General features: G+C 50.7%; 9 protein-coding genes across 9 annotated transcripts; 6 read left to right on the plus strand and 3 right to left on the minus strand.

Moving 5' to 3' along the window:
* Positions 1 to 178: 178 nt before the first annotated feature.
* On the plus strand, positions 179 to 1323 carry IAR55_003944 (uncharacterized protein; the record flags this gene model as incomplete). Its single annotated transcript, XM_066947049.1, has 4 exons — positions 179 to 424; positions 522 to 599; positions 686 to 789; positions 852 to 1323. The coding sequence occupies 4 exons, from the start codon at positions 179 to 181 to the stop codon at positions 1321 to 1323; spliced, it is 900 nt and encodes a 299-aa protein (XP_066802428.1).
* A 51-nt stretch (positions 1324 to 1374) lies between these two features.
* On the minus strand, positions 1375 to 2845 carry IAR55_003945 (uncharacterized protein; the record flags this gene model as incomplete). Its single annotated transcript, XM_066947050.1, has 8 exons — positions 1375 to 1726; positions 1836 to 1884; positions 1961 to 2005; positions 2076 to 2170; positions 2216 to 2376; positions 2467 to 2537; positions 2594 to 2655; positions 2730 to 2845. 8 exons carry the CDS (start codon positions 2843 to 2845, stop codon positions 1375 to 1377), a joined length of 951 nt encoding a protein of 316 aa, XP_066802429.1.
* Positions 2846 to 3204: 359 nt separating this feature from the next.
* Positions 3205 to 5182, plus strand: IAR55_003946 (uncharacterized protein; the record flags this gene model as incomplete). Its single annotated transcript, XM_066947051.1, has 5 exons — positions 3205 to 3420; positions 3507 to 4263; positions 4373 to 4402; positions 4471 to 5057; positions 5117 to 5182. 5 exons carry the CDS (start codon positions 3205 to 3207, stop codon positions 5180 to 5182), a joined length of 1656 nt encoding a protein of 551 aa, XP_066802430.1.
* Positions 5183 to 5357: 175 nt separating this feature from the next.
* On the minus strand, positions 5358 to 7322 carry IAR55_003947 (uncharacterized protein; the record flags this gene model as incomplete). The annotated part of the gene is made up of 9 exons (XM_066947052.1): positions 5358 to 5378; positions 5452 to 5732; positions 5832 to 5898; positions 5960 to 6011; positions 6070 to 6166; positions 6239 to 6370; positions 6573 to 6671; positions 6805 to 7046; positions 7138 to 7322. 9 exons carry the CDS (start codon positions 7320 to 7322, stop codon positions 5358 to 5360), a joined length of 1176 nt encoding a protein of 391 aa, XP_066802431.1.
* Positions 7323 to 7683: 361 nt separating this feature from the next.
* Positions 7684 to 10698, plus strand: IAR55_003948 (uncharacterized protein; the record flags this gene model as incomplete). The annotated part of the gene is made up of 19 exons (XM_066947053.1): positions 7684 to 7726; positions 8058 to 8082; positions 8145 to 8180; positions 8244 to 8347; positions 8418 to 8647; positions 8711 to 8788; positions 8851 to 9004; positions 9078 to 9222; positions 9273 to 9288; positions 9337 to 9391; positions 9447 to 9512; positions 9567 to 9597; positions 9652 to 9665; positions 9715 to 9821; positions 9877 to 9886; positions 9942 to 10023; positions 10086 to 10239; positions 10305 to 10608; positions 10676 to 10698. 19 exons carry the CDS (start codon positions 7684 to 7686, stop codon positions 10696 to 10698), a joined length of 1677 nt encoding a protein of 558 aa, XP_066802432.1.
* A 915-nt stretch (positions 10699 to 11613) lies between these two features.
* IAR55_003949 (uncharacterized protein) lies at positions 11614 to 14958 on the plus strand (the record flags this gene model as incomplete). Its single annotated transcript, XM_066947054.1, has 8 exons — positions 11614 to 12430; positions 12493 to 12932; positions 12989 to 13029; positions 13087 to 13526; positions 13588 to 13854; positions 13913 to 14228; positions 14282 to 14849; positions 14917 to 14958. 8 exons carry the CDS (start codon positions 11614 to 11616, stop codon positions 14956 to 14958), a joined length of 2931 nt encoding a protein of 976 aa, XP_066802433.1.
* A 527-nt stretch (positions 14959 to 15485) lies between these two features.
* Positions 15486 to 18350, plus strand: IAR55_003950 (uncharacterized protein; the record flags this gene model as incomplete). Its single annotated transcript, XM_066947055.1, has 4 exons — positions 15486 to 17155; positions 17373 to 17461; positions 17703 to 17958; positions 18101 to 18350. The coding sequence occupies 4 exons, from the start codon at positions 15486 to 15488 to the stop codon at positions 18348 to 18350; spliced, it is 2265 nt and encodes a 754-aa protein (XP_066802434.1).
* Positions 18351 to 18578: 228 nt separating this feature from the next.
* IAR55_003951 (uncharacterized protein) lies at positions 18579 to 22303 on the minus strand (the record flags this gene model as incomplete). Its single annotated transcript, XM_066947056.1, has 8 exons — positions 18579 to 19638; positions 19693 to 19822; positions 19890 to 20768; positions 20824 to 20907; positions 20964 to 20975; positions 21402 to 21449; positions 21505 to 21575; positions 21633 to 22303. 8 exons carry the CDS (start codon positions 22301 to 22303, stop codon positions 18579 to 18581), a joined length of 2955 nt encoding a protein of 984 aa, XP_066802435.1.
* Positions 22304 to 22608: 305 nt separating this feature from the next.
* IAR55_003952 (uncharacterized protein) lies at positions 22609 to 23609 on the plus strand (the record flags this gene model as incomplete). The annotated part of the gene is made up of 2 exons (XM_066947057.1): positions 22609 to 22809; positions 23127 to 23609. 2 exons carry the CDS (start codon positions 22609 to 22611, stop codon positions 23607 to 23609), a joined length of 684 nt encoding a protein of 227 aa, XP_066802436.1.
* Positions 23610 to 23678: the final 69 nt, after the last annotated feature.

Genomic DNA, 23678 nt, shown 5'->3' on the forward strand with positions numbered 1-23678 from the left:
CTCTGGATTCGCCGCCATCAACATACAAACCTCTCCATTCACCATCTCCCCGTTCTTTAGATTCAATCGTATTCCTGGCTACGACTCCCAGTCTTGGGCTACTTGACCAACGGTCGATCACAAGTGCAACTCAGCTTAACGACAAGGAAGCCTTTGGACCAGCCTGCCCTCAAGCGATATGCAAGCCCACCAACCTGTAGCTTCGTCCTCATCCTCCACTCCTTCCAACGTCGCCTCTTCCTCAGCAGGCAAACCAGATCGACTTTACGTCGGCAATCTCTCTCCGACAGTGGATGAGTACACTCTCATCCAGGTGTTCTCAAAATATGGCAAGATCACAAAGCTCGACTTCATGTTCCACAAGAGTGGGGTGTTGAAGGGAAAACCGAGAGGTTTTGCATTCATGCAATTTGCCAATAAAGATGTGAGCCGTCGCTCTCCTGCCTGTATCCACAGTACTGGAACGCATTCAGGTGAAATTACTCCAGCTCGAATGACCACTGACAGACGTCTGCTCCCAGGATGCACTCAAAGCCATGGTCAAATTGCACGATAGATTACTTCGAGGCCGAAAACTCGTCGTCACATATGCTAGCTCGGTGAGTATCCTCCCTGCTTTCACTTCCCTGCCAGTTGAAGCTCGCATTTCGTCTCGCATTCAGTGAGCATCGCTAACAGTCTCTAGGCACCTCCTGAAAACCTACCATTACCCACCAAAGGTCGTCGTCCGACTGAAGCGGCCAAGACGACAACTCTCTCCCTCTTGAAGAGTTCACGAAAACCCCAAAGGTGAGTTGTGTGGATGATACCATTTTTGGGAGTCAACAGCTGACCGTCACTTCTTGATTCAGTGCCTCTGCTCAAATAGCAGCGATGGAAGCTAAACTTGCCGCGATGGCACGGACAAAACCAGCAGACGAAGATTGGGTACCCGGTTCAGGACCTGCTTCAGGGATAAGCAGTCCTGCTCCCGACGAGTCAATGGAGGTTTCACCCATGCCCAATGTCGACGAGGATATGTTAGGCGATGAGGAGGGAGAGCAAGCAGCACTGGACTTGGAGAAGGAGATGGAATTGGAGATGGCGCAAGCGGGACGGTTCTCGGAATCTGCGTCGCCAGCTGCGGACGGTAAAGCGGGATCTGAGGGTGCGCCAATCTTTGACTCGAAGAGAAACACAGCCCTTCCTGCGCCTCTAGCAGCCTCACTTCCGCCACCACCTATCAGCTCGATTACATCAATTTCATCGGGAGGGAAGAATCCTCAGCGAGACGAGGCTTTCAAGAGAGGATTGGCATCGTTGCCTAAGAAGCCTGTATTCTAGTGTAGAACATATGAACGCATGCGTTATTCAATGACTACGCCTGATATATCATCATAAAGCTATCTCTTCCAAGTCATTATCCTGGACATTCGCTATTTCCCAAAGATCCAACAATCTTGTCCTATCCATCTTCCATTCGTTCAGTCCGAACCCCATCTTCTCTCCTTTCTCCAGTGTAGCACTTGCGTCCCTACCTGCCGGAGTACATGCAGTGCTGCAAGATGCATGAAACTCCGTGGCTTGCGGGAGCCCCTTTCGCAAGAGAGCGAGAGTATGTCGGTTCACTCCAGATCCAGGCACTATGGTGATAGGATGTCGATTGGCGTGTGTCTTGTCCGCGCTGAGCTGGATCAGCGTTCGAATTACATCGATACCGTCCAATGCGCTCTTGGGACTTTGACCACTACGACGTGATGATGGAAGTCAGCGGACAGTCAGATTCGTTTCAGGTATGGCTGTTCAAGCGGAGCACAGTTGACCATGGATTCATGCATTTCGACATGTTCGCTTACCTGGTCAGGATTCTATTGATGCCTGGTATCGAGGCGATAGTGTGATATGCTGCGATATTGACAACGTGAACATCAATTCGACGATGTCATTGACGATTTTTCGGCCTTCAGTGGGACCCACTCACCTTGCATGGGATCTGGCGTCAGGTCGAAAGCTCTATGAAATGTGACTAAGGATGACATATACAATCAATGCGGAACAGGAATCTCCCATTAATTGTAGTGGAGAAGACTATTCACCGTCATAACCATCACAAACCTCGCTGAGTCTGCTCAGTGGGGGGAGCCGTCGGCAGGTCAGCTTCTTGTGCAGTCCGAACGGCACACCCGTGTCGCTGAGACCGGTGCACGGATAGTCTCGAAGTACTGATCAGACCTACAGTCTGGTATTGACCTCATCGACCGTTCCGTCCTCCTTCAGACAGCCGAACACGAATCCGCGGACTTCGCCCATCTCTCTGAAAGCCTCGATTTCCGCTAACATCGTTTCGATCTCGGATTGGGTGTAGACAAAAGACCCGACTCTCGGTCTGATCATGATCTACATATTGCAAAGGACAAATCAGTTGATCAATGATCCTTTGAAAGTCCACCCGACTGATTTGAGGAGAGACAAAATCACTGAACTAACCATCAAGGGTGTGCTGGGGAGGAGAGCATGAATACGTTTCACCGATCCCATCGGAGGTGTCAGGCCTCCGCCTGTGAGCGATGTTAGAAGCGCTACCTACTTTCCGGAACGGGAAACGGGACGTCACCAGATATCAAGTTTGAACATATTTCCAAGCGGAATTTACCAAACGGCTTGAGGCTCTGTGATCTAAACAGGACATCAGGGGTTGTATTCAGCCTCGAGGAGGTGAAGATCCCGGAGTGGCGGGACGGGAGAAATACCTCGACGGGTTATACGAGAGGGATAGGTGGATGTAGGTCAGGTAGAAAGCAAGATTGACCAACATGAGCAGAGCATTTTCGAGCGAATCGATGCAGAATTCGATGGTGGGTATCATGGCCGCTTGAACGGATAGTCTGACATTGATAGGATACGTTGAAGCTGGAGATGTGAGAGTTGTACACGCTCAGAAGGTGAGGGATATCTGCAGTACTCCTACAGACACCCTCAATGACCTCTGCCGACTTGCATCGATAGCTGTTATCACCACAATCTCAAACATTTTCGGCAAGAGTCGGCACCGATATCCGTGCCTTGGTTCTGGTGATCTTTCTCCTCCGCTTTCATCTCGCGTCTATAGTTGACTCGTTTTGAGTCATGCCATGCTACACTCGACCTCCATGTCTACAGATAGCTAAAGAGGTGTACTTCACCCGTCACACGGCTCCGACAGTCTGTGTCGAAGCCCCTTGCATGATGCCAAAACCTCTGCCACTCGTTCGACTCCCGCCCAACGCTCTCGTTCATCGATTCGGGACCCCGACTTCGGCCCCTCGGTCAAGTGCCTTGCTTCGTTTCTCAGAGCAAGGATGGACGATCAGCCCCTCTTCGACGAGCTCTTCGTCCTCACAAAATAAAACAGAAGGATGGGCGGTTGTAGGAGACGCCGAAGGACGGAGACTGGCTGTTGAGGTGATTTGATTTCGCTTTAATTGCATTTCCGCTTTGATGGGGCTCGCTTCCTACGTGAGAGTCATGACTGATGTCCCTTTGGCCAGACACTGCTCAGTCGACATCGAATACAGCCACAAAGTCCACCACCCGGTCCCTTCCCGTACATCACCCAGCTCCTCTCTTCGACCTCGTCCACCGACACCACATCCCTTCCTGAAAATGCATTCAAGCCCATCAGACATTTGGCCTTCGCTCGACCTCCTTCTACCGGAGAGTTCACTGATTTCACCGCTCGCTACGGTGCACTACAAGAGGAGGATCGACTGTCTTTCCGCGAAAGTCTAACCGCACTTCATCCCCCTCCTTCTCCCGAGGAGATTGAACGAGTCGCAAAACTGATGAACATCCTTCATCTGCTTGATCTTCCTTCTGTCAGCTTGTCATCTGGTCAGAATAGAAGAGCGAGGATCGCTGCTGCGCTTTTGACAAAGCCCGTGTTGTTGATACTGGAAGATCCAATGGCGGGTCTGGACGTGGCAAGTCGAGAAGAGGTGTCCGGAGTGCTGGGTGAACTAAATGAAAAGGGAATCAGGATATTGTTGGTCTTGAGAGGGAAGGGTGGGGATGGGATGCCGGAGTGGGTGACGGATGTGGTGGAAGTCAGAGATGGAGAGGTCTGGGTGGGAAAGAGGGATGAGTATGAAGTCAGACATAAGGAGGAGCAGAGCCAGCGGGCTAGGCTAGAAGAGATTGGTGACGATGAAGGGAAGCATGGCGTGCCCGATCAAGCAAAGAATGGTGAACCCGTGGTGAGGCTTGACGGGGTATCTGTGTCTTATGGTGAGGGCACGAGGAAGGGGAGTATACGATCAGGTCTTGAAGAGCGGATGTTCTGCAAGCAGTGAAGTGCTTTTACTGACACGGAGACGTACATAGGTCTTGAACGACGTATCATGGACGATCAAACCAGGAGAAAAGTGGCATCTAGTGGGGGCGAACGGTATGTCCATCTACATTGTCATCCCAAAACCTCATCGCCCAAGCTCCAGCTGAGAAATTGATCTTCAGGCTCTGGCAAGACCACACTCCTCTCCCTCATTCTCGGCCATCATCCTCGCTCGTATTCCCTCCCAGCAGAATCCCTGACCTTGTTCTCCAAACCTCGTCGATCCATCCCTTCGCCTACACTTCGGAAACTTATCGGCCACACTTCTCCCGAGATCTTCGCCTCCTTTCCACGAGGTATGGGACTAAGAGCATATGATGCTGTTGGGACGGGATACGAAGGTGTTTTCTCTAGACGAGATTTGAAACCTGATCAGAAAGAAAGGGTTTTGAATTTGTTAGATCGGTTCAAAGATCTTCTGAGACCTACTTCCCGAGGTCAGGTAGACGAATCATCGACCTCCACTACGACGATGAGGAAAGAAGTGACAGTGGAGGAGATTGCGAAAAGACATTTCTCACACTTCACACCGCCTCAGCAAGGTCTCTTGCTTTTCTTGAGAGCGATAGTGGGGAAACCGAAGTTGTTGATTCTGGACGAACCGAGTCAAGGAATGGACGAAGTGATTTGGGATAGATGTAAGACTCTCTTGGAGGAGAAGGAAGGTCGAGAGATGTCTGTCATCGTTGTCAGTCATTATGAAGATGAGGTGAGTCAGAGAGCTTGATCTGACCTCGTTTCGTGCTCACTACTGATTACTGGTAGTAGGTCCCTTGGAAGAAAGGGCAAGGGAAAATATTGAAACTGGCTCAAGGTTTAGCAACGGTTGAATAACTGTGTATTATACATTGAGACTACAAGGGCAAAGACATATACCCTGCAATACAGCATATGCCTCTTCTGTCTGTGCATGCAAGAACATTATGATGCTCTGTGTCTCGATCTTGACTTCACTCATCCCTAATCATTTCGAGGGCGAATTTGCAGCCAACTCTTTCCGGATATCCGATCAGATCTTTTTTCGATGTTCCTTGTCGCAGTTCAACGTCAGCCTTGCGTAGTGCGCGGCAAAACGAGTCGTCACGACTTTGTCTTCCACTTACGGGCTCGTGATCCACTTCATGATCGACGTGCACGAAGCACCTATCAACCTCCTTCAATTTTTCGATCTGATCCTGCAGATCCTGAGCTATATCATGTGATTTCCCTAACGGCATTTCTGGTGATAAGACGATATCCACCTCGACGAAGTAGTTGGGTCCGGAATGATATACTCGTACGGTATCGACGGAATCGATATCGGGAGAGAATGTCATCGCTTTGTAAGTAACGAGATTGATGAATTCGGTTGGGGCTGAGATTCCGGCCAAAAAGGTAAACTGCTCTGGACACAGGTCAAGATGAGTCAGTCCGGCAGTTCCATGCGGTTAGGAGGGAGTGATGGGTTCGCATAGTGCCAAGGAGGGTGAGCGCAGGGACATACCATATACAGTCCTGGTCCAAACAGTAATGATACACATGGCAATGATCGTGGCTCCCATAGGATCGATCTGAACGTCACGACAGGATGAGTATCCTACTGGGAGCCGAAGTATGGCTCGTCGTACTCACCCACCAGGCCAGCTTGGCTCCACCAGCCGCGGTAAGGATACCGAAGCCATTGCTTTATAGTCGACGCAAGGCTAGTAAGCAGGAGATGACCAACAGGAATTCCCACATACGTCAAAAGGTCATTCCGGTGATCTTCCCACAACACCTGTACCTGTGAAGAAGATCTCTTGATCGCATAGCAATACAAGAACAGCGCAAATTTGACCGCTGACCTCATAGGCGATTAGCGGCATTGCCTACATCACAAGACGCTGCAAAGCGAGCCAATGGACAACGTACCGAACGCCACCGCAACAGCGATGATCGAAGCCAAATGGAATTCCTTCAAGTCATCTCCCTTGTGCGTTACAAACTCTTGTATAGCCTCGACGACGAGAATGACGTTGACTCCGCCCATGATCGAGCCATACACTGCCATAAAGTAAGGGAATCAACACCGATCAGTTTGCAGATATCGTGTCACACGAGTGCTCACCGATGTTTCCGCTTTACAGCCCAACAAGCAAGGTCAATCGTGCTTCAGTCGGTTGCAGCTTTTTACATGGCGTAGCTTACACTTCGGAAATGACATGGTAAGCGCGATCATCGGCAGCTATGATCCAGTACGACTCACTAGTTTCGAATCTTGAGCCTCTGACCGGCCATTTCTTCTCCTCCGCCCTGTCTGAGGCTCTGTGCGCGGCCCAGAGAATGGCATTCGCAAAGGGATCGACTGCGCTCTCGGTCAGATGACCATTTTTGACGAAAAGTGGAGCAATTTCTTTCAACTCACAGACTGGCGAAGAAACATCTGTCAGCACGCGTGTCACTGAACAAGCAAGAAGACCTCCTTTCACTGTACTCACCGGCATCAATACAACTTGCAAACAGGGCCAAGGATAAACTGCTGATGGCAGCATAGAGCTGCAAGATTGCCAATGCGCAATTTGCGATCAGGGACAAGTTCACGGCGATCTTGACTTTCGTAGCGTTGTCTTTGCTATCTTGGGCAGCTTCCTCGGACAGAGTCGATAATGGCTTGAGTAGGTCTTCGATACGGGAGTTCTGATCGTTGTAAAAACTGGCGAGCTTTTTACCCTTCTTCCGTCTGGCAAATCGAAACACCTTGTCAAATATACGTGCGATGTATATTTTGAAGTGGTCATGCGACATGCAGGAGTGCAATGACTCCGACTCACTGTCTGATACCGTCAAGATCCGCATCACTGATGATCTTGTCCCTCAACGAGTAGGGATCTCTCTCCCCTGCCTCTCTGCCCACAACTGATGGGAGGGCCATGAGTTCCACATCATTCTGTCGATTTGTTGCTGATGCCGGTGTCCTCGCGGGTGGATATACAAGGGCACTGGTGGCCGTGCTCATTGTGAAATTTTCCCCAACGATTCTGATCAAATGCATCCACTCCCGGACTGGTTTGAGAAAAACATGAATGATTGAGCGAGCAAGAATGGACGAAGCGGTGACATTAATCTGAATGCCAAGTCTTGACTGTATCTGACGGCGATCGCCGATCTCGTGGAGAGACGGGATCAACTTAATCGAGCCCCTCGTTACATGCTCACGTGACCAATTCATTCTATTGCTCGATCAATGTTTGGTCGCGTCTCAAATTGCGGAAAGCAAAAGGTGATTCTTTGTCGCGTACTACTCGAGTAATGATCTAGCAGTACACATTTGTCGACCTAGCTTCTGGTATCAATAGTCCACAACGCAGCAGCAGAAGATGACAGAGACAAAGGAAGAGTCGGAACAGGCATGGGGACGAGGTGAGTTCTTTCGGAACTATTACCATTGCTGTCTAGAATCGTGTGTGCGGTCTTGACCTTTTTCCGCTGCCATGGAGACTTGTTGCTCCGGGGATACAAGTGAGGTGCTGGTGCACGCTGGATGTCATAGCGCTGTTCTCGAGAGAGAGAGTAATCTTAGCTGCTGCTGCTCCCACGATCGGGGCGGTCAGGCGTCTGAGATGCTTTGTCCTCCAAGAAATTGTGACGCGTTTGATTTTCCTTTCCGTCAGCGTCGTGTGATATCCGAAATTTCTGTGACAGACAATCATAGTACAGGGACAAACGCTGATCTCCTTGACTTCTGTTGCAGTCTTGATCTGCGGAGGGATCAATTGGTGAGCTGCGACGCCTACGTGATATCAGGAGCATTATAGCTCATTACCTACGCATACTTTAGGGCGACGAATGGCCGAAAAGAGCGGTCTGCAAATGCGTAGGTTGCCACCATAGTAGTTCACCTCTTCTGAGTGACAATAACACCTGATTTCTTCCTCAGATCGTCCGACTTGCTTTCTCCACAAATCCTGCGATCACTGTGCAATGTCAAGATCACAACCTTGATCACTGGACCGTCTGCAAATTATGCCATCGTCATCGACAGTATGTCTATATTCCCTATTCCGTTGTCTCGCACACTCTCGTCTGCACTGACTTCCACCTACCTTGACAGTCTACGGTGCAGCGTACATCTTCGGCAAACCACCTTGCCCGTCGTTGGCGACTGAAGCAGGCGGTATCATCTCCGAACATCACCCGAAGAAGATCTCACCGACGAGCGTAGGATTGAAAACAGGTGTCAAATGGGTAGGAGGAGCTGCAGGACGAAGTCATTTGTTCTTGCTGGACAGTGACGGAGGGGTTTGGGGATGTGGGAACAATGTGGTAGGACAGATCGGTCTGGTGAGTTATGATTTGTCTCACGGTGCACCTGATGGATAAAGCTGAGATGAATATTTATATCAGCCAATATCTGGGATGGTGGACAAGCTCACCCCGATCGGAGGACCATGGACTAAAGAAGCAGATACCGAAATCGTACAGGTCAGTGTCGGCCCGCGTCAACAGTGTCAGCCGTTCGAAGTTATGCACTCACACACACATAGGTCACTGCTGGTCATACGTTCTCGCTTTTCTTGACGTCCTCAGGAAAAGTCTATGCTGCCGGTTCAAGCGAATGTGGGCAACTAGGAAACGGCAAGATAGGCGAGAGATTGGTCAAGGGCGGGAAATTAGCTTACGATGTAGAGGTCCCTGCTCGTGAGTTCGAGAAGAATCTTGAGATGCTTTTAGTCTCAATGGACTATGTATTGATGGCGAGGACTGGGATCAGGGCTGGTTCAAGGGCTTGAGAAGAACAGGATTGTCCAAATAGCTTCGGGAAATCAACATTCGTTGGCAATGGATGAGGACGGACTTGTGTTTGCTTGGGGATTTGCAGGCTATTCAAGACTCGGACTACAAGATCAAAATAACCGGTTGGTCTGGATGATTATAAGTTCGTTTCGCTCGCTCAAAGAACATTCAGTCTGGTGCCAACGCTCGTACCTCATGTGAGCTGCTGTCGAAGACCCAAGAGCTGACTGTTGCAGTTCGCCGGTAACAACCTCGCAACGAGAGCGCATGCGATCTTGTGCGGTCCCACCAGTGAGTTTTTCGTTCGATGACCTGTATCGAACGTTGTGCGCTTAATCGCCTGAAGACTCCATAGTGATCGACCGTCAAAAGATGTTGCAAATGGCTGGGAAGTGGAAAGTGACGGGAGATGGTCAGTTGCGCGGTGTGTTGTCTGCCTAAATCTCTTTTGACGTCTTATTTGCAGGATCGACTGGACAGCCGTATACCTATTTCAAGTGAGTTGGGACACCCCATTTCCATAAGGGTTTAGCTGACAAATCTTCGTTCAGACCTATACAGGATAGTGAGTATCGTGATCGGTATCAAGGAACACTCTGACCGAACATTCACAGTTATGAGCTGTAGAGTGATCAAGGCTTCGTGTGGTGGATGCACACATTTCGTCACAACGGCCGATGCTACGGGAGGTGTGATGACGGTTGGCTTTGGACAGGGTGTGGTGAGCATACACATTCGGGGAGCGTGAGCGAGTTTTACTGATTGCATTCACACAGCTGTATGGTGGTCAGCGGAAGAGCTGCTTAGATATGAAGTTCGTTAAGCTGATCGACCCACTCAGAACTGGGATTAGGACCCGATGTCGGTAAGAGCGCCACTCGACCTCAAAAGATCGAACCACTATCCGGCATTGATGTGATTGAGTAAGTGAAGCCCAATCGACTGGAATGCGTTCCTATACTGACACTTTTCCCTCCTTTCTCAGTGTGGCGGGCGGAGCGTTCTTCACGCTGTTTTTGGCGAAGCCCAATGCTGCTTTGTCAGATATCCCTAGATATCCAGAACACATCGATTCTGCCTCGATCTGTCTTGTTTGCAATGAGGACAAATCCGAAGAAGATCCATTAGAGTGTGAAAGAGTGAGCGAGGAGTTCTGCTCACATCAAAACCTCGTGGCTGACTTATACCTTTATACGTGTGATAGTGTGACCAACCATATCATCTTGGCTGTCTCGATCCACCACTGGAAGAGGTACCAGAAGGAGAATGGTTCTGCCCTGAGTGTACTCAAGACGCAGATGCTGGTCCCGATGAGGAATTCCGACCTGCTCTTTCTGAGAAGAAACCGAAGAAGAAAGTTCGACCATCAGCTGCGGAATCTGTCAAAGAGGAGACACCAGCAGCGAAACCAGAAACGCTGAGAAGTGTTACTCCTGCCTCAACGTCCTTGAAAGGGACACCGAGAGCTAGCGCGAAGAGAAAAGACGTGGACGACGGAAGTGCTCAAGGTAGGTCATGCAAAGTTGCGTTCACATATCTGTCACAGTGATTACTGACTACTGTTCTCTTGCACAGGCTCACCAAAGAGACTGCGATAGGCTGTCCGTCCGCAGGGGCGGTTGTGTGCGATGAACAGGGGATACTTCATAGGTTTTGTCAAGCAATTCATATCCCATCACCGCATTTTGGACGTGTCCTAAACTACTGCATGCATCTTTCTTGGGTGAATTTGATGCCTCTCGACAGAAGGGATTTCTAGCAGGGATTGAATCTGCCACATGGAAGTTACGTAACGTAGCCGGCCCGAAATGACTTTTGGTTGACAGCGATGCGCCGACGACCGAGATGGGATTGATGGGATGATGATCATCAGAGGTACTCTTCGAGATCTCAACCTTTGTTGGGAATCCTCACGCCATCTTATTCCACGACTCTCTTCCCGTTGGCTCATCTTCACTTGCTAGCGGACACGGTCTCACTTCGAAGGTGTACTGAACGGTATAAGACGACTCTCCACTCGTAGCAATACAAGTCGGCCGATCACCGTAAAAGAGTGGAGGTTTCTGCTTGACTCACGGTACAAGCGTGTACTATCGATCATCAGGATAATTGTCAGACATTCACGTCGTTCATCTCATACGGAACGGAGTCGCCATCGTGACGAAGATTTCGACAGGGTCTGATCTTGCTATCGGCGTTGAACTTGTAAGTGAGCTTGGACTGTCAGCACTGATGTCGGACCGACGTAATTGATCGGATCACTGATACCTCTTACGTCGACTCCCCTCACAGCTAGGCCAAGAGAACTTGCCTGAGTCTCTCCCGCCTGTCATCTGGAACACGGGCAGCGCTCTACATCCCCGGACCCAGAGGCAGCTGTGACCATCGGGACCCTCATATGAACCAGGGATCACTGTACACTCAGCAGACCAGCTCAGCATTACTCGCACGTTCATCGCATTCATACTTTCTCACGGCAAAGGTCGAAAATCGACGACAACAACCGTGACATCATGGTCGGTTCTTCTGATATGTCCAAGGACGGGACCATTCGCCCAGCTTCTCCTTCATCGTCGTCACGAACACCCGCTCCTATCACCACCAATGCCACTACCAGTAGTCCAGCTATCAATGTCCCTACAACAGCTCGGATGCGTAATCCTCCACCCCCATCACCCTTGTCAAAGGTTCAGTCCGTTTCTCTAGACAACCGTCAAACATCGATCTCGTTCACCGATCCTCTCGTGTCGACTCCGGTACAGGCACACCCACCGACATCTACTTCCTCCATGAACTGTCCGCCCCACAGTTCACCGTGTTTCATCCACTCACATTTGGACAAACATGGTTCGTTGCAAGATCGGCTGAACAAGAAAGCTGGGCCAACGTCCACTTCGGGCGTCTCCACAACGTCCACGGCGACTTCTTATCGACCACCAATATCATCCCATCACTCGGGTAACACGACAAAACCCATTCGTCCTCCATCATATCATAAACCACAACACCATGTCCAACCTCAACCTCAACCTGACAATCACCATCATTATCATTCTCAGACCCCCTCTCCGTTCTCTCGGTCTCCAACAGATTCACATTCTGCCAGTCCTACCGGCACTGGATCGAAGATCTCCTCGCCAATCATGAAGGATTCGTCGTTCAGCGGATACGAGTCGGATCAATCTAGTGCCAACGGACATTCAAGGCAGAGGTCTAGTGGAAGTGCAATCCAGGACGCGGATCTGGTCGATGAGGAGGAAGAAGGGGGAAGCCTGACTAGGCAACTCGCAGAAACGGCGCAAGGTGTCAGGGAGATGAGCAAAGAGCTTGGTGAGTATACACTTGCGAGCAGACATACCATCTGTAACGCTGATACCGAAATTCGCTGTCAGGACGGACCAGAGTAAGATCAAGAATCCAGCACGTGTTGATTGTAACCAAAGCAAGGGACAACCGTCTCATCAAGCTTACGCGGGAACTCGCATTGTATCTCATGCAAAAACGACCTGCAACCCCAACGGACGGTAATCAACGAGTGAATCACGAATCTCGGGATAGGGGAATGGTAGTTTATGTTGATGCGCAATTGAGAACTTCCAAACGTTTCGACGCAGCGGGGATGCAACGAGATTACCCAAATCTCTTTCAGCCTATCTCAAGGAGGAGATCATCTTCCTCGGCATCGGTCAATACTCTTTCGACTCTGTCGGCGTACCCGTCCACCGCGTCTATGGGCGAGTTCTCGAGAAAGTCAAGAGACGAGGGACAATTGAGGTACTGGACGAGCGAGATGTGTTCAAACTCGCCTCATCTCTTTGACTTCGTTGTAACCGTGAGTCTTGATATGTCACTCGAGCCGCTGGAAGTAGACTGATATGAGATCATCAGCTTGGCGGTGATGGAACGGTGCTGTTTACTTCTTGGCTGTTGTACGTCCCTGTCGATATCATTGCAAGAGCGAGTACTGATCGCTTCAATCAATTTAGCCAACGTATCGTCCCTCCTGTCCTTCCCTTCGCTCTCGGGTCGCTCGGCTTCCTCACCAACTTTGATTTCGCTCAATACAAACAAACGATGGACAAGGTTGTGGACGATGGGATCCGTGTCAATTTGCGTATGCGATTCACTTGTACAGTCTATCGTGCTATCGCACCAGAGGAAGCGGGCATGGCGGTCGATGGCAAAGGAGGGAAGAAACGAAAAGCCATCAAGAAGCCTGGTGGCGAGATTCTGATGAGTCATGTGGACAAGGGTGGCTGGGAGAGCTTGGAAGGGCCACCGCCTGTATCTGGATCTTCGGAAAACGAAGGGAAAGACAAAGAGATTATGTGCTTCTCGACCAGAGCAGTGGAGCAATTTGAAGTCTTGAATGACCTGGTCGTGGACAGGGGACCTAGTCCCTATGTCAGCCTACTGGAACTTTTCGGTGAGTCCTTGGCGTCAACTAGACAAATTTTCCGGATAGGCTGATCGATTGGCCCTCTCAGGCGACGAGCACCACCTTACTACCGTTCAAGCCGATGGCTTGACTGTTTCCACACCCACCGGCTCAACGGCATACTCCCTATCGGCCGGAGGCTCCTTGGTTCACCCCCAGATTCCCGCGCTACTTATCACACCTATCTGCCCTCATACCTTGTCATTCAGACCGATGTTACTTCCAGATAGCATGGAGCTGAGAATCTGCGTGCCGTACAACTCGAGAAGTACAGCTTGGGCTAGTTTTGACGGACGAGGAAGAGTGGAGCTAAAGCGTAAGTGTGACTGTTATATCACTACTATTGCGATTGTGCAGCTGATCTATCTATATAGAGGGAGATCATATTAAAGTCACTGCCTCCAAATACCCCTTCCCCACTGTCTGCGCAGATAAAGCCTCTACCGACTGGTTTGCCTCCATATCGAGAACATTGCGATGGAATGAGAGGGAGAAGCAGAAATCGTTTGTGGTTGTCGAAGAGGAGAGCGAACCGCCCAACAAGGAGGAAGGCAAGAAGAAACCAACAACAGGAGCCAATACGGGGGAGGCAAAAGCAGTGAAGGGGGTCAAGGAGGAAAAGGAGGCTGAAGAAGAGGACGATGACGATGAGGACGATGATGAAGAGGAAGAGGAGTTTGACATTGATGAGTGAGTGAAACCTGCCGACCATTCAGACATGAAGTGTACTGACCTGTTAGTAGCAAATCTGGGGGCGAATCTGAGCCATCCTCTCCTCCCGACCAGCCCCCTGACTTACCGCCTCCTCAGCTTGGCCCGCAGAAACTGCACTCCCTGCTATCAGGTCACAAGAGTGGTCTGGAAACGCCTAATCGTTTCGCTACCCCCTATCAGGGACCGCCGCCCCTTTCTCAACGGCATCTCGTCGAAGCTCTTGCTGCTGCCGAGATCCGGGAGAAGGAGAACGAAAATGGACAGCGGGATAATATCCGAGGAGACGGTAGTGAATCACGAGTCAATGGTCATCATCATTTGATCCCGCCGGGGAGGTCCAATATCCCTTCACCTGCAGCTGTGAGACAAGATGAAGAGAGCGAAGCAGAAAAGTCGACATCTGATTCGAATGGGGCACCCAAAGCAAAGGTCAATGACACATCGAGACATGAACCTGGCCAAGCGCAAGGTCATGTGCATCATCACCATCATCATCACCATCATCATGCCAACGGACAAGGAGAAGGTTCTTCGCAAAGAAGACATCAGTCGCCGAGTGGCCAAGGGAAGGCCAAGGCGTTCGCGTTCTTTGGGCAGGTGAGTAATTTCCTGCTTCGAAGGGTCGTCTTCAAAAGCCGATACTAATCACTGATTCGTGTCACAGGACGACTCGGCCTCGGATTGCAGTGACGATCATTCAGAATAAATTCAATTACCTGGAGCATACTCATTGCGGTGTAACGGACTTCAACGCTCAGATGTCGGATTGGTATGAGATGCGACAGTATGACGACCGTTGTCGGATGAGGTGATGCTGGAGCTGCGAATCTGATTTTGGACGATATGTTAGGGACGAGCTTGAAACCTAATAGAGTGCGGCATCTCATGAGGTCATCGTGATGCGTTACAGAGGTGTTTCATTCTAATCATCCTTTGACATTAACACTGACACGTACGAAAGGAAGCTCACTGAGGTCTGGGGTCAAAGGGGCAAGAGATGAAGCTATGGGTCTTTTGATTTGTATGACAGTCTCTCGGGCCGCTGGTTCAATCTTTGCTCAAGTGAACCTGATCGGTAGCGAGCCAGTGTACAGAGCAATTATTTAGCCTTGTCGTGGGCAATCCACTCACTTCATGATTCTTACATACCCAAGGTTTGTGATTCACCAGATTGAGGGGAATTCAACCTTTTGCAGCAGGAAGAGCAGCGTCAAGTGATTTCGCCACAACACGATGTCACAAATACGGAAAGAGCCGGATCCTCGCCCAACTACCAACAGATTACAACAAGATGTGGAATCGGATTCGGAGGTGGGGACCGAGACTGAGTCCGAGACCAGTTCTGGATCAGAATATCAAAGCGATAGCACCGCGAGCGCTTCTCGTTCTTCGCGGACTCAACTGAGAGAGAATGGTGAGCGGGGGTCACAGTGGCCCAATCAGCAAATGAGGACAGCGGAACAAGCTCGAGGAGACAGTAGATTCCTGCCAGGAAGTAGATCGGGGAGGAGTGACGAGGATAGGTCACAACTGATAGGAGGGAGTAGCATGGGACCAAATCTTAGAAGGCCGGATCCAAAACCTCAAGTGCAAACTCAGGCTCAATCTCGAACACAGACCGAAAGATCGAGTCCGGTTAGGGACAGGCGAAGAGATGATAGGTCCGAGCCAGGACGGAGAGATCAAAGACGGACACAGGAAGATCCAGTCGACAATGTCAAGAGGAAACCGTCCAATAACCCGTATCAGACCTCCGCACTGGATCGCCCGTTACCAAGAAGACAGGACTTGTCGGTACCTCGGTCTTCAGGAGCAGATAGGGGCGAGGGGAAACCTGAACAGGCTGGTCAGCCAAGACGAGCACCGCGGCCGGATGACGGTATGGGACGTAGGAGTTTCGACTTTCGGCCCGGGAAAAGCGACAACGTCAGGACAAGGGATGGGACTCGAGGAGGCGGACCACCATCTTCCTCGTCGTACTCGGGAGGTCGAGACGGAGTCTCCAAGGTGGAAGACGGTGGCGGCCCAAGCAGGACTCGGGCACGTGCGCCAGAATCTCAAGACACAAGAAGACGTCAGAATACGACGATCAGGGACCCTGTCAAACCGACGGTCGACCCTGGTAGACGAGAAGGTGCAGCTAGCCCTCAAAGACCCAGATCGAGAGGTCAAATCGTTGGGCCTGGATCTGATACCGATCCCGATCCCGATTCCGAAACCGAAACGGATGCGTCGGATGATGGGAGTTCTCAGACTGACGAGGATCTTCCCCGGGGCAAGGAGCAACAGAGGAGAGAACCAGGTGATACTCCGATCTCTGCTAAGAATCGAAGTCTTCCCGGTAAGGCGCGAAATGAGAATGACGCGAAGTCTGATAACCGTAACGAAGCAAGCGGTCTGAATGACGGTCAAACTCAAGCAAGGAGTGTTTCCATCTCCAAAAAGGAAATCAGTACAGACACAGAGTCTGAAGCAGAAAGCGATAAAACCTTCACAGACAACCAAAATACGACGAACCGCGACCACCGTATCGATTCAGCATCACAGAAACCTAAACGCAACGCCAGGATCAAGTCTGACCGACGACTAGATCAAGAATCATGGGAGACCAAAACCCGTCGACTCCACTCGTCATACCTGAAACGACCACCTCTATGGTCCGGTTTCTGCGCGTGTCGTTGCGGCTCATGTTGTTTCCGATTCCGACGATGGTGGTTCTGGCGATGGATGGTCCGGAAATCGCCTTATCTCTTAGCGTTGTTGATGGGTTTGGCGGGGTTGGCCATCGCTGGGACAGGGCCTATATTGGGGATTTGGACGGTGGAGTATGAAGGGAAAGACTGGGGTGGGTCGGGGTGGTGTGAGAGTGGCAATATTAGGAATGGGAGTGAGGACGAACAAGGGTGAGTGGGTTTCACTGGTGCTCATGGACTATGAACCTGGACGGCGTAGAAGTGGCGCTAAGTTCTTCGTGCGCGAGTATCACTGCGTTACGGATCCTGGACCCAGGCGATAAGCCAAGTCATTCTTGGGCTCATCCAGAGGCAGGAAAAATCATCCGATCACCAAGCCCCAGCGAATGGGATTAAGTTGAGCTGATCGTTCCTCCTGCCTTTGAAGCTGCACGGACGCTGTGTTTTACACCGGTCCTTCAGTCGGGAAATGGCCGTCATTCAGTCTGCCTGTGATCCTGTTGCTATTTGGTATCTGTGAGTGTTCTCGGTGCCAGTGTATTTCATTGGCCGGAAAATCCTGTCCCTCTCCCAAACGACTGCTGAATCACGCAGATTTGCGTGTGTGCGCACACTGTCAGATCCAATGAGCCTTACACCTATGCCACCCTGCTTCTCTCCTTGTCCCTGGCTTCCGCCAAGTCATCGCCCCCATATCATATCTCTGAGGCAAGCTGACACTGACCCTCTTCACTTCCTACCTCGACGGGTCCACCAGTCGCCAGCATCCACCTCCTCATCTTGATCTACACCTTCCTCTTCATCCGTTACTCTCCAGTCAGAGCATGCTGTACAGTCCCGGACCTCGAAGCTCAACGTAGCCGGACCACCGATCTGCAAAGAAGACGACTCAGAGCATTGTTGTGGTTCGAGAGAACCATGACGCTCTCAAGTCTGGCTTCCGCTCTGCTCAGTGCGGTGTTCGTGGCGTGGGTTAGTGAGAGTGATGCAGATGGACAAGTGGGGTATGAGCTGTGAGTGTATCTTCGTTTCTCTCTTTGCAGTGTTTTTTTTTCCCCTTTTTTTTCGCTTCCAACCTCATCTGCGATATGTCTTTCTTGACATTGACTCAAGTGATTAAAGTCCGTGACTGAACACGCTTTTTCTCTTTCGCAGGTCAATTTTCCTTCTGTCATCCCCATTCATATGGTTCTTCCTCCGGACCATCTATCATTCTCGATGGGCCTATCTCTCCGAAGATCCAGATTCGTTCTCTGCTCGAAATAAGTCCAGAGATGGGAATAGGACACGCAAAGATAGTCGGAGTCATAATGAAGTGTCAGGTTTCGGAGACGATGCCTTGATTAGCAGTTATGGGTCGGGAAGGAAAGTTCAGAGACCAGGTGGACAGAGAGAGACGCTGTAGTTGCAATGACAGAGAGATGGATCAGACGATACAGCATTGTAATGCACTCTGGAAATTTCAGTCAAGGGAAGCGCTTGAACGGTGTGTATTGTCACAGAATCATCCAATGTTTGCGGCAGGGTATACATGTCATGCTTGGTATGATATGAGATATGACGTCTAGCTGAATCACTCAACTAGCCGCTCCCTCAGTTTGCACTCCATGAGACTCGGTCCCGACGCTGCTCCTTAAAATCTCAACCCGAGATGACCCCACTTCTCACCTATCTCCCCAACCTTCAACACCACCCCCGCTGCCCCCGCCTTGATCCTTCCCTCCCTCTTCCCCCCTTGTCCACCTGCCACTTGTCCACCGATTTCTTCCAGTTTGAACACATTCGTTGCCCATTCTCCCACACCCAACAATAAAGCCGCTTTCTCAAACGCTAGTGTCCTTCCTCCATCTAAATCGAACGACCCGTCCAAAGCTACCAAACAGAGTTCTAAAGCTGCGCCGACCGTCGATGCTTCCGCTCCCCCAGCGTCTGAGCCGTTTTGCTCTGAAGCTAGAGGATCATCATCCGTCCTTGTAGGATGTCGAGCGCCAATGGTCACGGCTAATTCTAATGCTTCCGGACAAAGCACCGCCAAGAACACTGAAGAGTGTCTCGCAGCATGAAGCAATAAAGACAGAGTCATGAGGAATTTCTCCAAAGCCAATGGCGACAGGATCATACCCGTTCCGGCGCCTCGGTATCGCGTGCCGGTACTTGAAGCCCGGGATTCGCGTGTCGAAGAATCCTGGAAATGCTGCCAAAATCGATTGATCAATGGCATTATAAAGTATTCCGCAGCGATATCTTTGAATGGTACGACCGGTCTTTGAGAAGTCGATGTCAATTTGGAATCGAGCATCTGCTGAGCGGTCAGAGTCCCCTCTTCGGCAACAAGTGTTCGTCTGGTCGCCGATACCCGCAACCGTTTTTCCCTCGCAATCTCTGGGACAGTCTCCTCACCCTTTCTCGCACCTTTGCTGAGAAGAAGATTTCGTACGCCGTCAATCGCTTCGTCAATTTGTCCTTTTTGTCGATTTTCGATCAAACCCTGTGGGACGTCCGCTGCGCTGATGTACTTTCGATGAAGAGAAGCGGGAAGAGTCTTGGAGGGGAAATCGATACTACGGTTGGTGGTTGGTGGTTGGGGAACGGACATTCCCGCTAGCTCTCGAGCGCCCATTGCGAGAGCAGTGAGAATGACTGATTTTTGCTGGAGCGAATACTGATTGTTAAAGTATTGCTCGCACAAGAAGCTACAAATTGGATTGAATTATGACCCTCACTTGTTTTGTGATGCTTTGACTCACAGTGCGACCTCCCTGGGCGAGCAGGCCACCAGTGCATTCATCAGGCCCTGTCGTTTCTCATCAAATCTCTCGATATTGAACGGGTCGTTGAGCCCCAGCGCCATCAGTGTGACAGATACCGAGTATTCCGCTAAAATGTCGAAGCGTCAGCACAGTTGAATGACACTGGGTAGCTGCGTACACCTGTGTTCACTCACCCAATTCGGTTCCAAATTCCCTCTTCGCTCTGACAAGCCCCTCGCCCCACTTCAGACCCATCTCGATGTGTTCGGGCTTTTCTCTCTCCTTCAACAACGCAGCCAGCTGTGGGATATAGACCGGTCTGGACAGTTTCCTCTTTTCCGCGGCATCAAGGGCGAGAGAAGGGTCCGCTGCGACTTCTTCCAGATACGATGGTGTAGGCGACGGTGATCGAGAAGAAGAAGGTGAATCGGAGTCGTAGCCTCCCAACGGATCGTCCAATTGATCTGGGTCGAGCATGACAATCTTTGGCTTGGTCCTGGGTTTTGGTTCTTTTGCGGCATGCCGTTTCGTTTGCGCAGGTCGTCCCCGTGCTATTCGAGGGTCGACCAATGTAGGTGTAGGTCGCGTTTGATGTGACTCGACCGGTGTGTTTGGATGCACGTCCCAACCAAGTAGCCAGCCCTCCCAGCTATCATTGATGATTGCAGCCGAGTCAAGGGTCCCCACAACCCTTCTCAACCACCTGCATTCTTCTCTTCCCTCACCTACACCTTCCCATAACCCAGAAAACTTCAATCTTTTCACCCTGCCTCCTTTGCCCTGTTTATTCTCGTAAACCCCTTCCCCTCTCTCCTCGTCCACCTCTAAGCCCTTCTTGAGCGCCTCTATCTCTTCTTGAGGCTGAAATTGTGGCGGCTCTGTTGCCGATTCTTCGATTGTGAGCTCACTCAAGATCTCCGCCACGAACATGCCTAGTCTTCTAATTGAAGGCTCGGGATGGGAGAGATAAGACTGAAACGCTAGGATCAATCGTCCTCGATGAGATAACGATATGAGCCAAGGTGAGAAAGGTCTGATGAGGGACAACGCAAGTATGAGAACGTGCGTCAAATCTTAATGAAGCGAGGGATTAGCACAGCTAATTCAGCCCAGAGACAAACGACTTACTCAGCTGTTGAGCGTATAATGTGAACTTGATATATTTGGGATCAGACCATGCCTCGAACACCGTCTCGAGGAACGCCTTGGCAGCTACCAAAAGTTGGGTCAGTAACGTATGAAGGCCTTTCTAGAGGAGCACAACTCACCGCTCTCATCTCCTTGAGCAATCCATCCGACGATCAATCGATTCCTTGCCTGTGCTTTCCCGTCATTCAAACTCAGACTCCGTCTTCCGCCCAGAACACTTCTCATGACCGCTGTCCATGCTTCGCCGCCGACTTTTGGCTGTCCAACAATCGCGGTGAGAACCTTCCCAGCACGCAGTATACGCTGGTCGGGTCTATCTGGCTCGAGCGCGGTCGGGCCGACAAGACGGAAGCTAAGATGTTGGAGGAGCGACTCAATGAGAGTGGCAAGGGTGGACGCGGGCAAGGCCATGAATATAGAAGGGAGGAATGCAGCTGAATATGGCGGCAGAAGACTCATAGGAGGAGGATGTAGGTGATTTAGCAGAGGAGGTAAGAGCGCAGGTAAGAGAGAAGGCGATGGAGAAGGATCGAGAGTCGGTCGTGGTGTGATAAGACCGATAGCAGCCAGCTTTTCGAGGACGAGTTGCAGGGGGGTGATGTCCGCTGAGTGTGGGACAATGGAGTAAGTTCACTCCCTGAGAAGTCTGGAGGCACCCACCAGGTGGTGATCTCTGGGAGAGCTCGAACATAAGTCCTTCAAATCTCGTAACCAATCGTTCGAAATATATTCTGAAGTGTATATTGTCAGCTCTGGGCTTGGAAGGCGCCAACTAGCGGTCAGCTCACTTGGGTACCAGTCCTGCGGGCAGTCCTTCTTGACTACCTTCACTCCTCCATCGCCCTACTGCATTTCCCGCCTTCGCCGGGATCCCCACACAGCTTCTGACGACATCCTCCCATTGAAGAGTTCTCCAGCCTTCTCCTTTATTTGATTCGGTGCTGGCAGTGAAGACCGAGTAGTAGAGATCATCTATCCCATATTCCGTCGTCAACTGTTCCAGAATAGTCAAAATGAAAGATCTCGATTGCGTAGGGAGGCTTGTCTGACCGAAATCCTTGACAGAGGATGCTGAGTTGTTGAGAAAAGTGGGTAGAGTGAGATATGAGGTCAAGGCAATTGCTCTTCGGGTCGACAGTGCTTCTACAGTCTTTGGCTGCACGAAGAGACTTCGCAGACTTGTTTCGGTACTTTGATCCAAAGCCCCGATAGCCAGGAATGTGGGAACGACATCGGTCAAGATCTGAGTTTGTACAGAGGGGAGGTATCTACCAATCGACTTGAGATCGGAATCGGAATCGGAAGCGGAGGTGGTTGACGATGGGACTGACGTCGGGTGGATATGTAGAGATATGAGGGCCGAAGAGAGGTGGAAGGAAAGATCGTCAGGCGATAGGTTGGGGGTTCGTAGTATTGCTCGAAGAGATTTGAGAGCTTCAGAGGGAGTCGAAGAAGTCATCCTATAGAGTGCATTTCGGCTCCTCCAGATGAATGAGGAGCGGGTGAGAGAAACTCGACTTGAATGATCTATGAGGGTGAAGAAGAAAGGAAGTGGGTGCGGCTCTCTTGTTAGCAACATTGACAGATCTCGATAAAGTGGAGGAGATGATCTTCCACGTCATGGCTTGTTTTCAAAGCATTCTTCACCTTTGATCTTCGAGAGTCGTGCAACGTCTTTCTCTCTCCTCTTCAGCTGACACCGATGCACAGGACATATATCGTGCCCAACGTCAGCGTATATCCACCACATCTATCACCAGGCCAATGTCATCGTTACTCGAAGAAGCACACCCGGTCGAACCACCTTCCTTCTCCTCCTTGAATCTCGACACTTCCCGTGCTCCGCCTCTCCCGTCCTACCAACTGCGACGATCGGTAGCGGGCATCGAGACGGAACTGTTGATCCAAACATTCGATGATCGGATATTGGTGATTGTCACACAGAATGGGAAAGTTGGGTGCTTGGTGAGTTCCCAGCGCGGTTCTCGGACCGGTGTCGTGCTTGACCCTTATCACTCCTTGTCCTTCGCCTCACCCGTTGTCCTTCAAGTCCTTCAAGTCCTTCGAGAGCACAATCCTTGTGTGCCTCAACCATCGTCGGGCTGCTCCACTCTGAAAGATATTTCCTCCCTATCTTGCTTGTGATACCTTTTACCTCCAAGCAACCGGCTACTAACTCCATGCGCGCGCCCCCGATCGTATCATCAATCGTCTCGCTCACGTACCTACGTCTGATCAAAGATCTAATGATTTACCCCGCTGATCGCTTGCAACATTCATAGACCCAAGCGTCCATCCCGCCCCACACCCCACTCCCTCCTCCAACTCGTCCGACTCCTATCCCCGACCCAACCACATCATCCTCCAACTCCAACTCCAACACGACCTCGTCCTCATCCACCGTCGCCTCAACATCGCGAACACTCTCAATCCTCTCGATCCTTCCTATTCCTCCGCCGTCCCTCACTCTTACCCCATTACTAGGTTCCCCGCCCTCCCAAACCCTACATGAATTGTATGTCAGTCAAATTGCCACTTTGGTATTTTGGGCTCTTGAAACGAGCGGATTACCACGTAGGAATGTCGTTGTCGGTTTATCATTGGTCAAATTCAGTACAAAGACAGAGGAGGATGATGATCAAGATGGGGGGTTTCCTCTAGAATTGGAAGACGATGCAAGAGGAGCAGGTCATGGTGGAGAACGGGAGAGATTCGCAGGTATTATGGAGATGGTCTCGAATTGGAATGGACCCGAGACTTCGTGACACTATCACTCTGAGATGTATCACACGCATAGATTCCATCATTAAATCTGACCCTCAATCTCGTGCCAT

This window comes from Kwoniella newhampshirensis, chromosome 7 (genome assembly GCF_039105145.1).
Source record: "Kwoniella newhampshirensis strain CBS 13917 chromosome 7, whole genome shotgun sequence".
In the NCBI taxonomy this organism is placed as follows: Eukaryota; Fungi; Basidiomycota; class Tremellomycetes; order Tremellales; family Cryptococcaceae; genus Kwoniella; species Kwoniella newhampshirensis.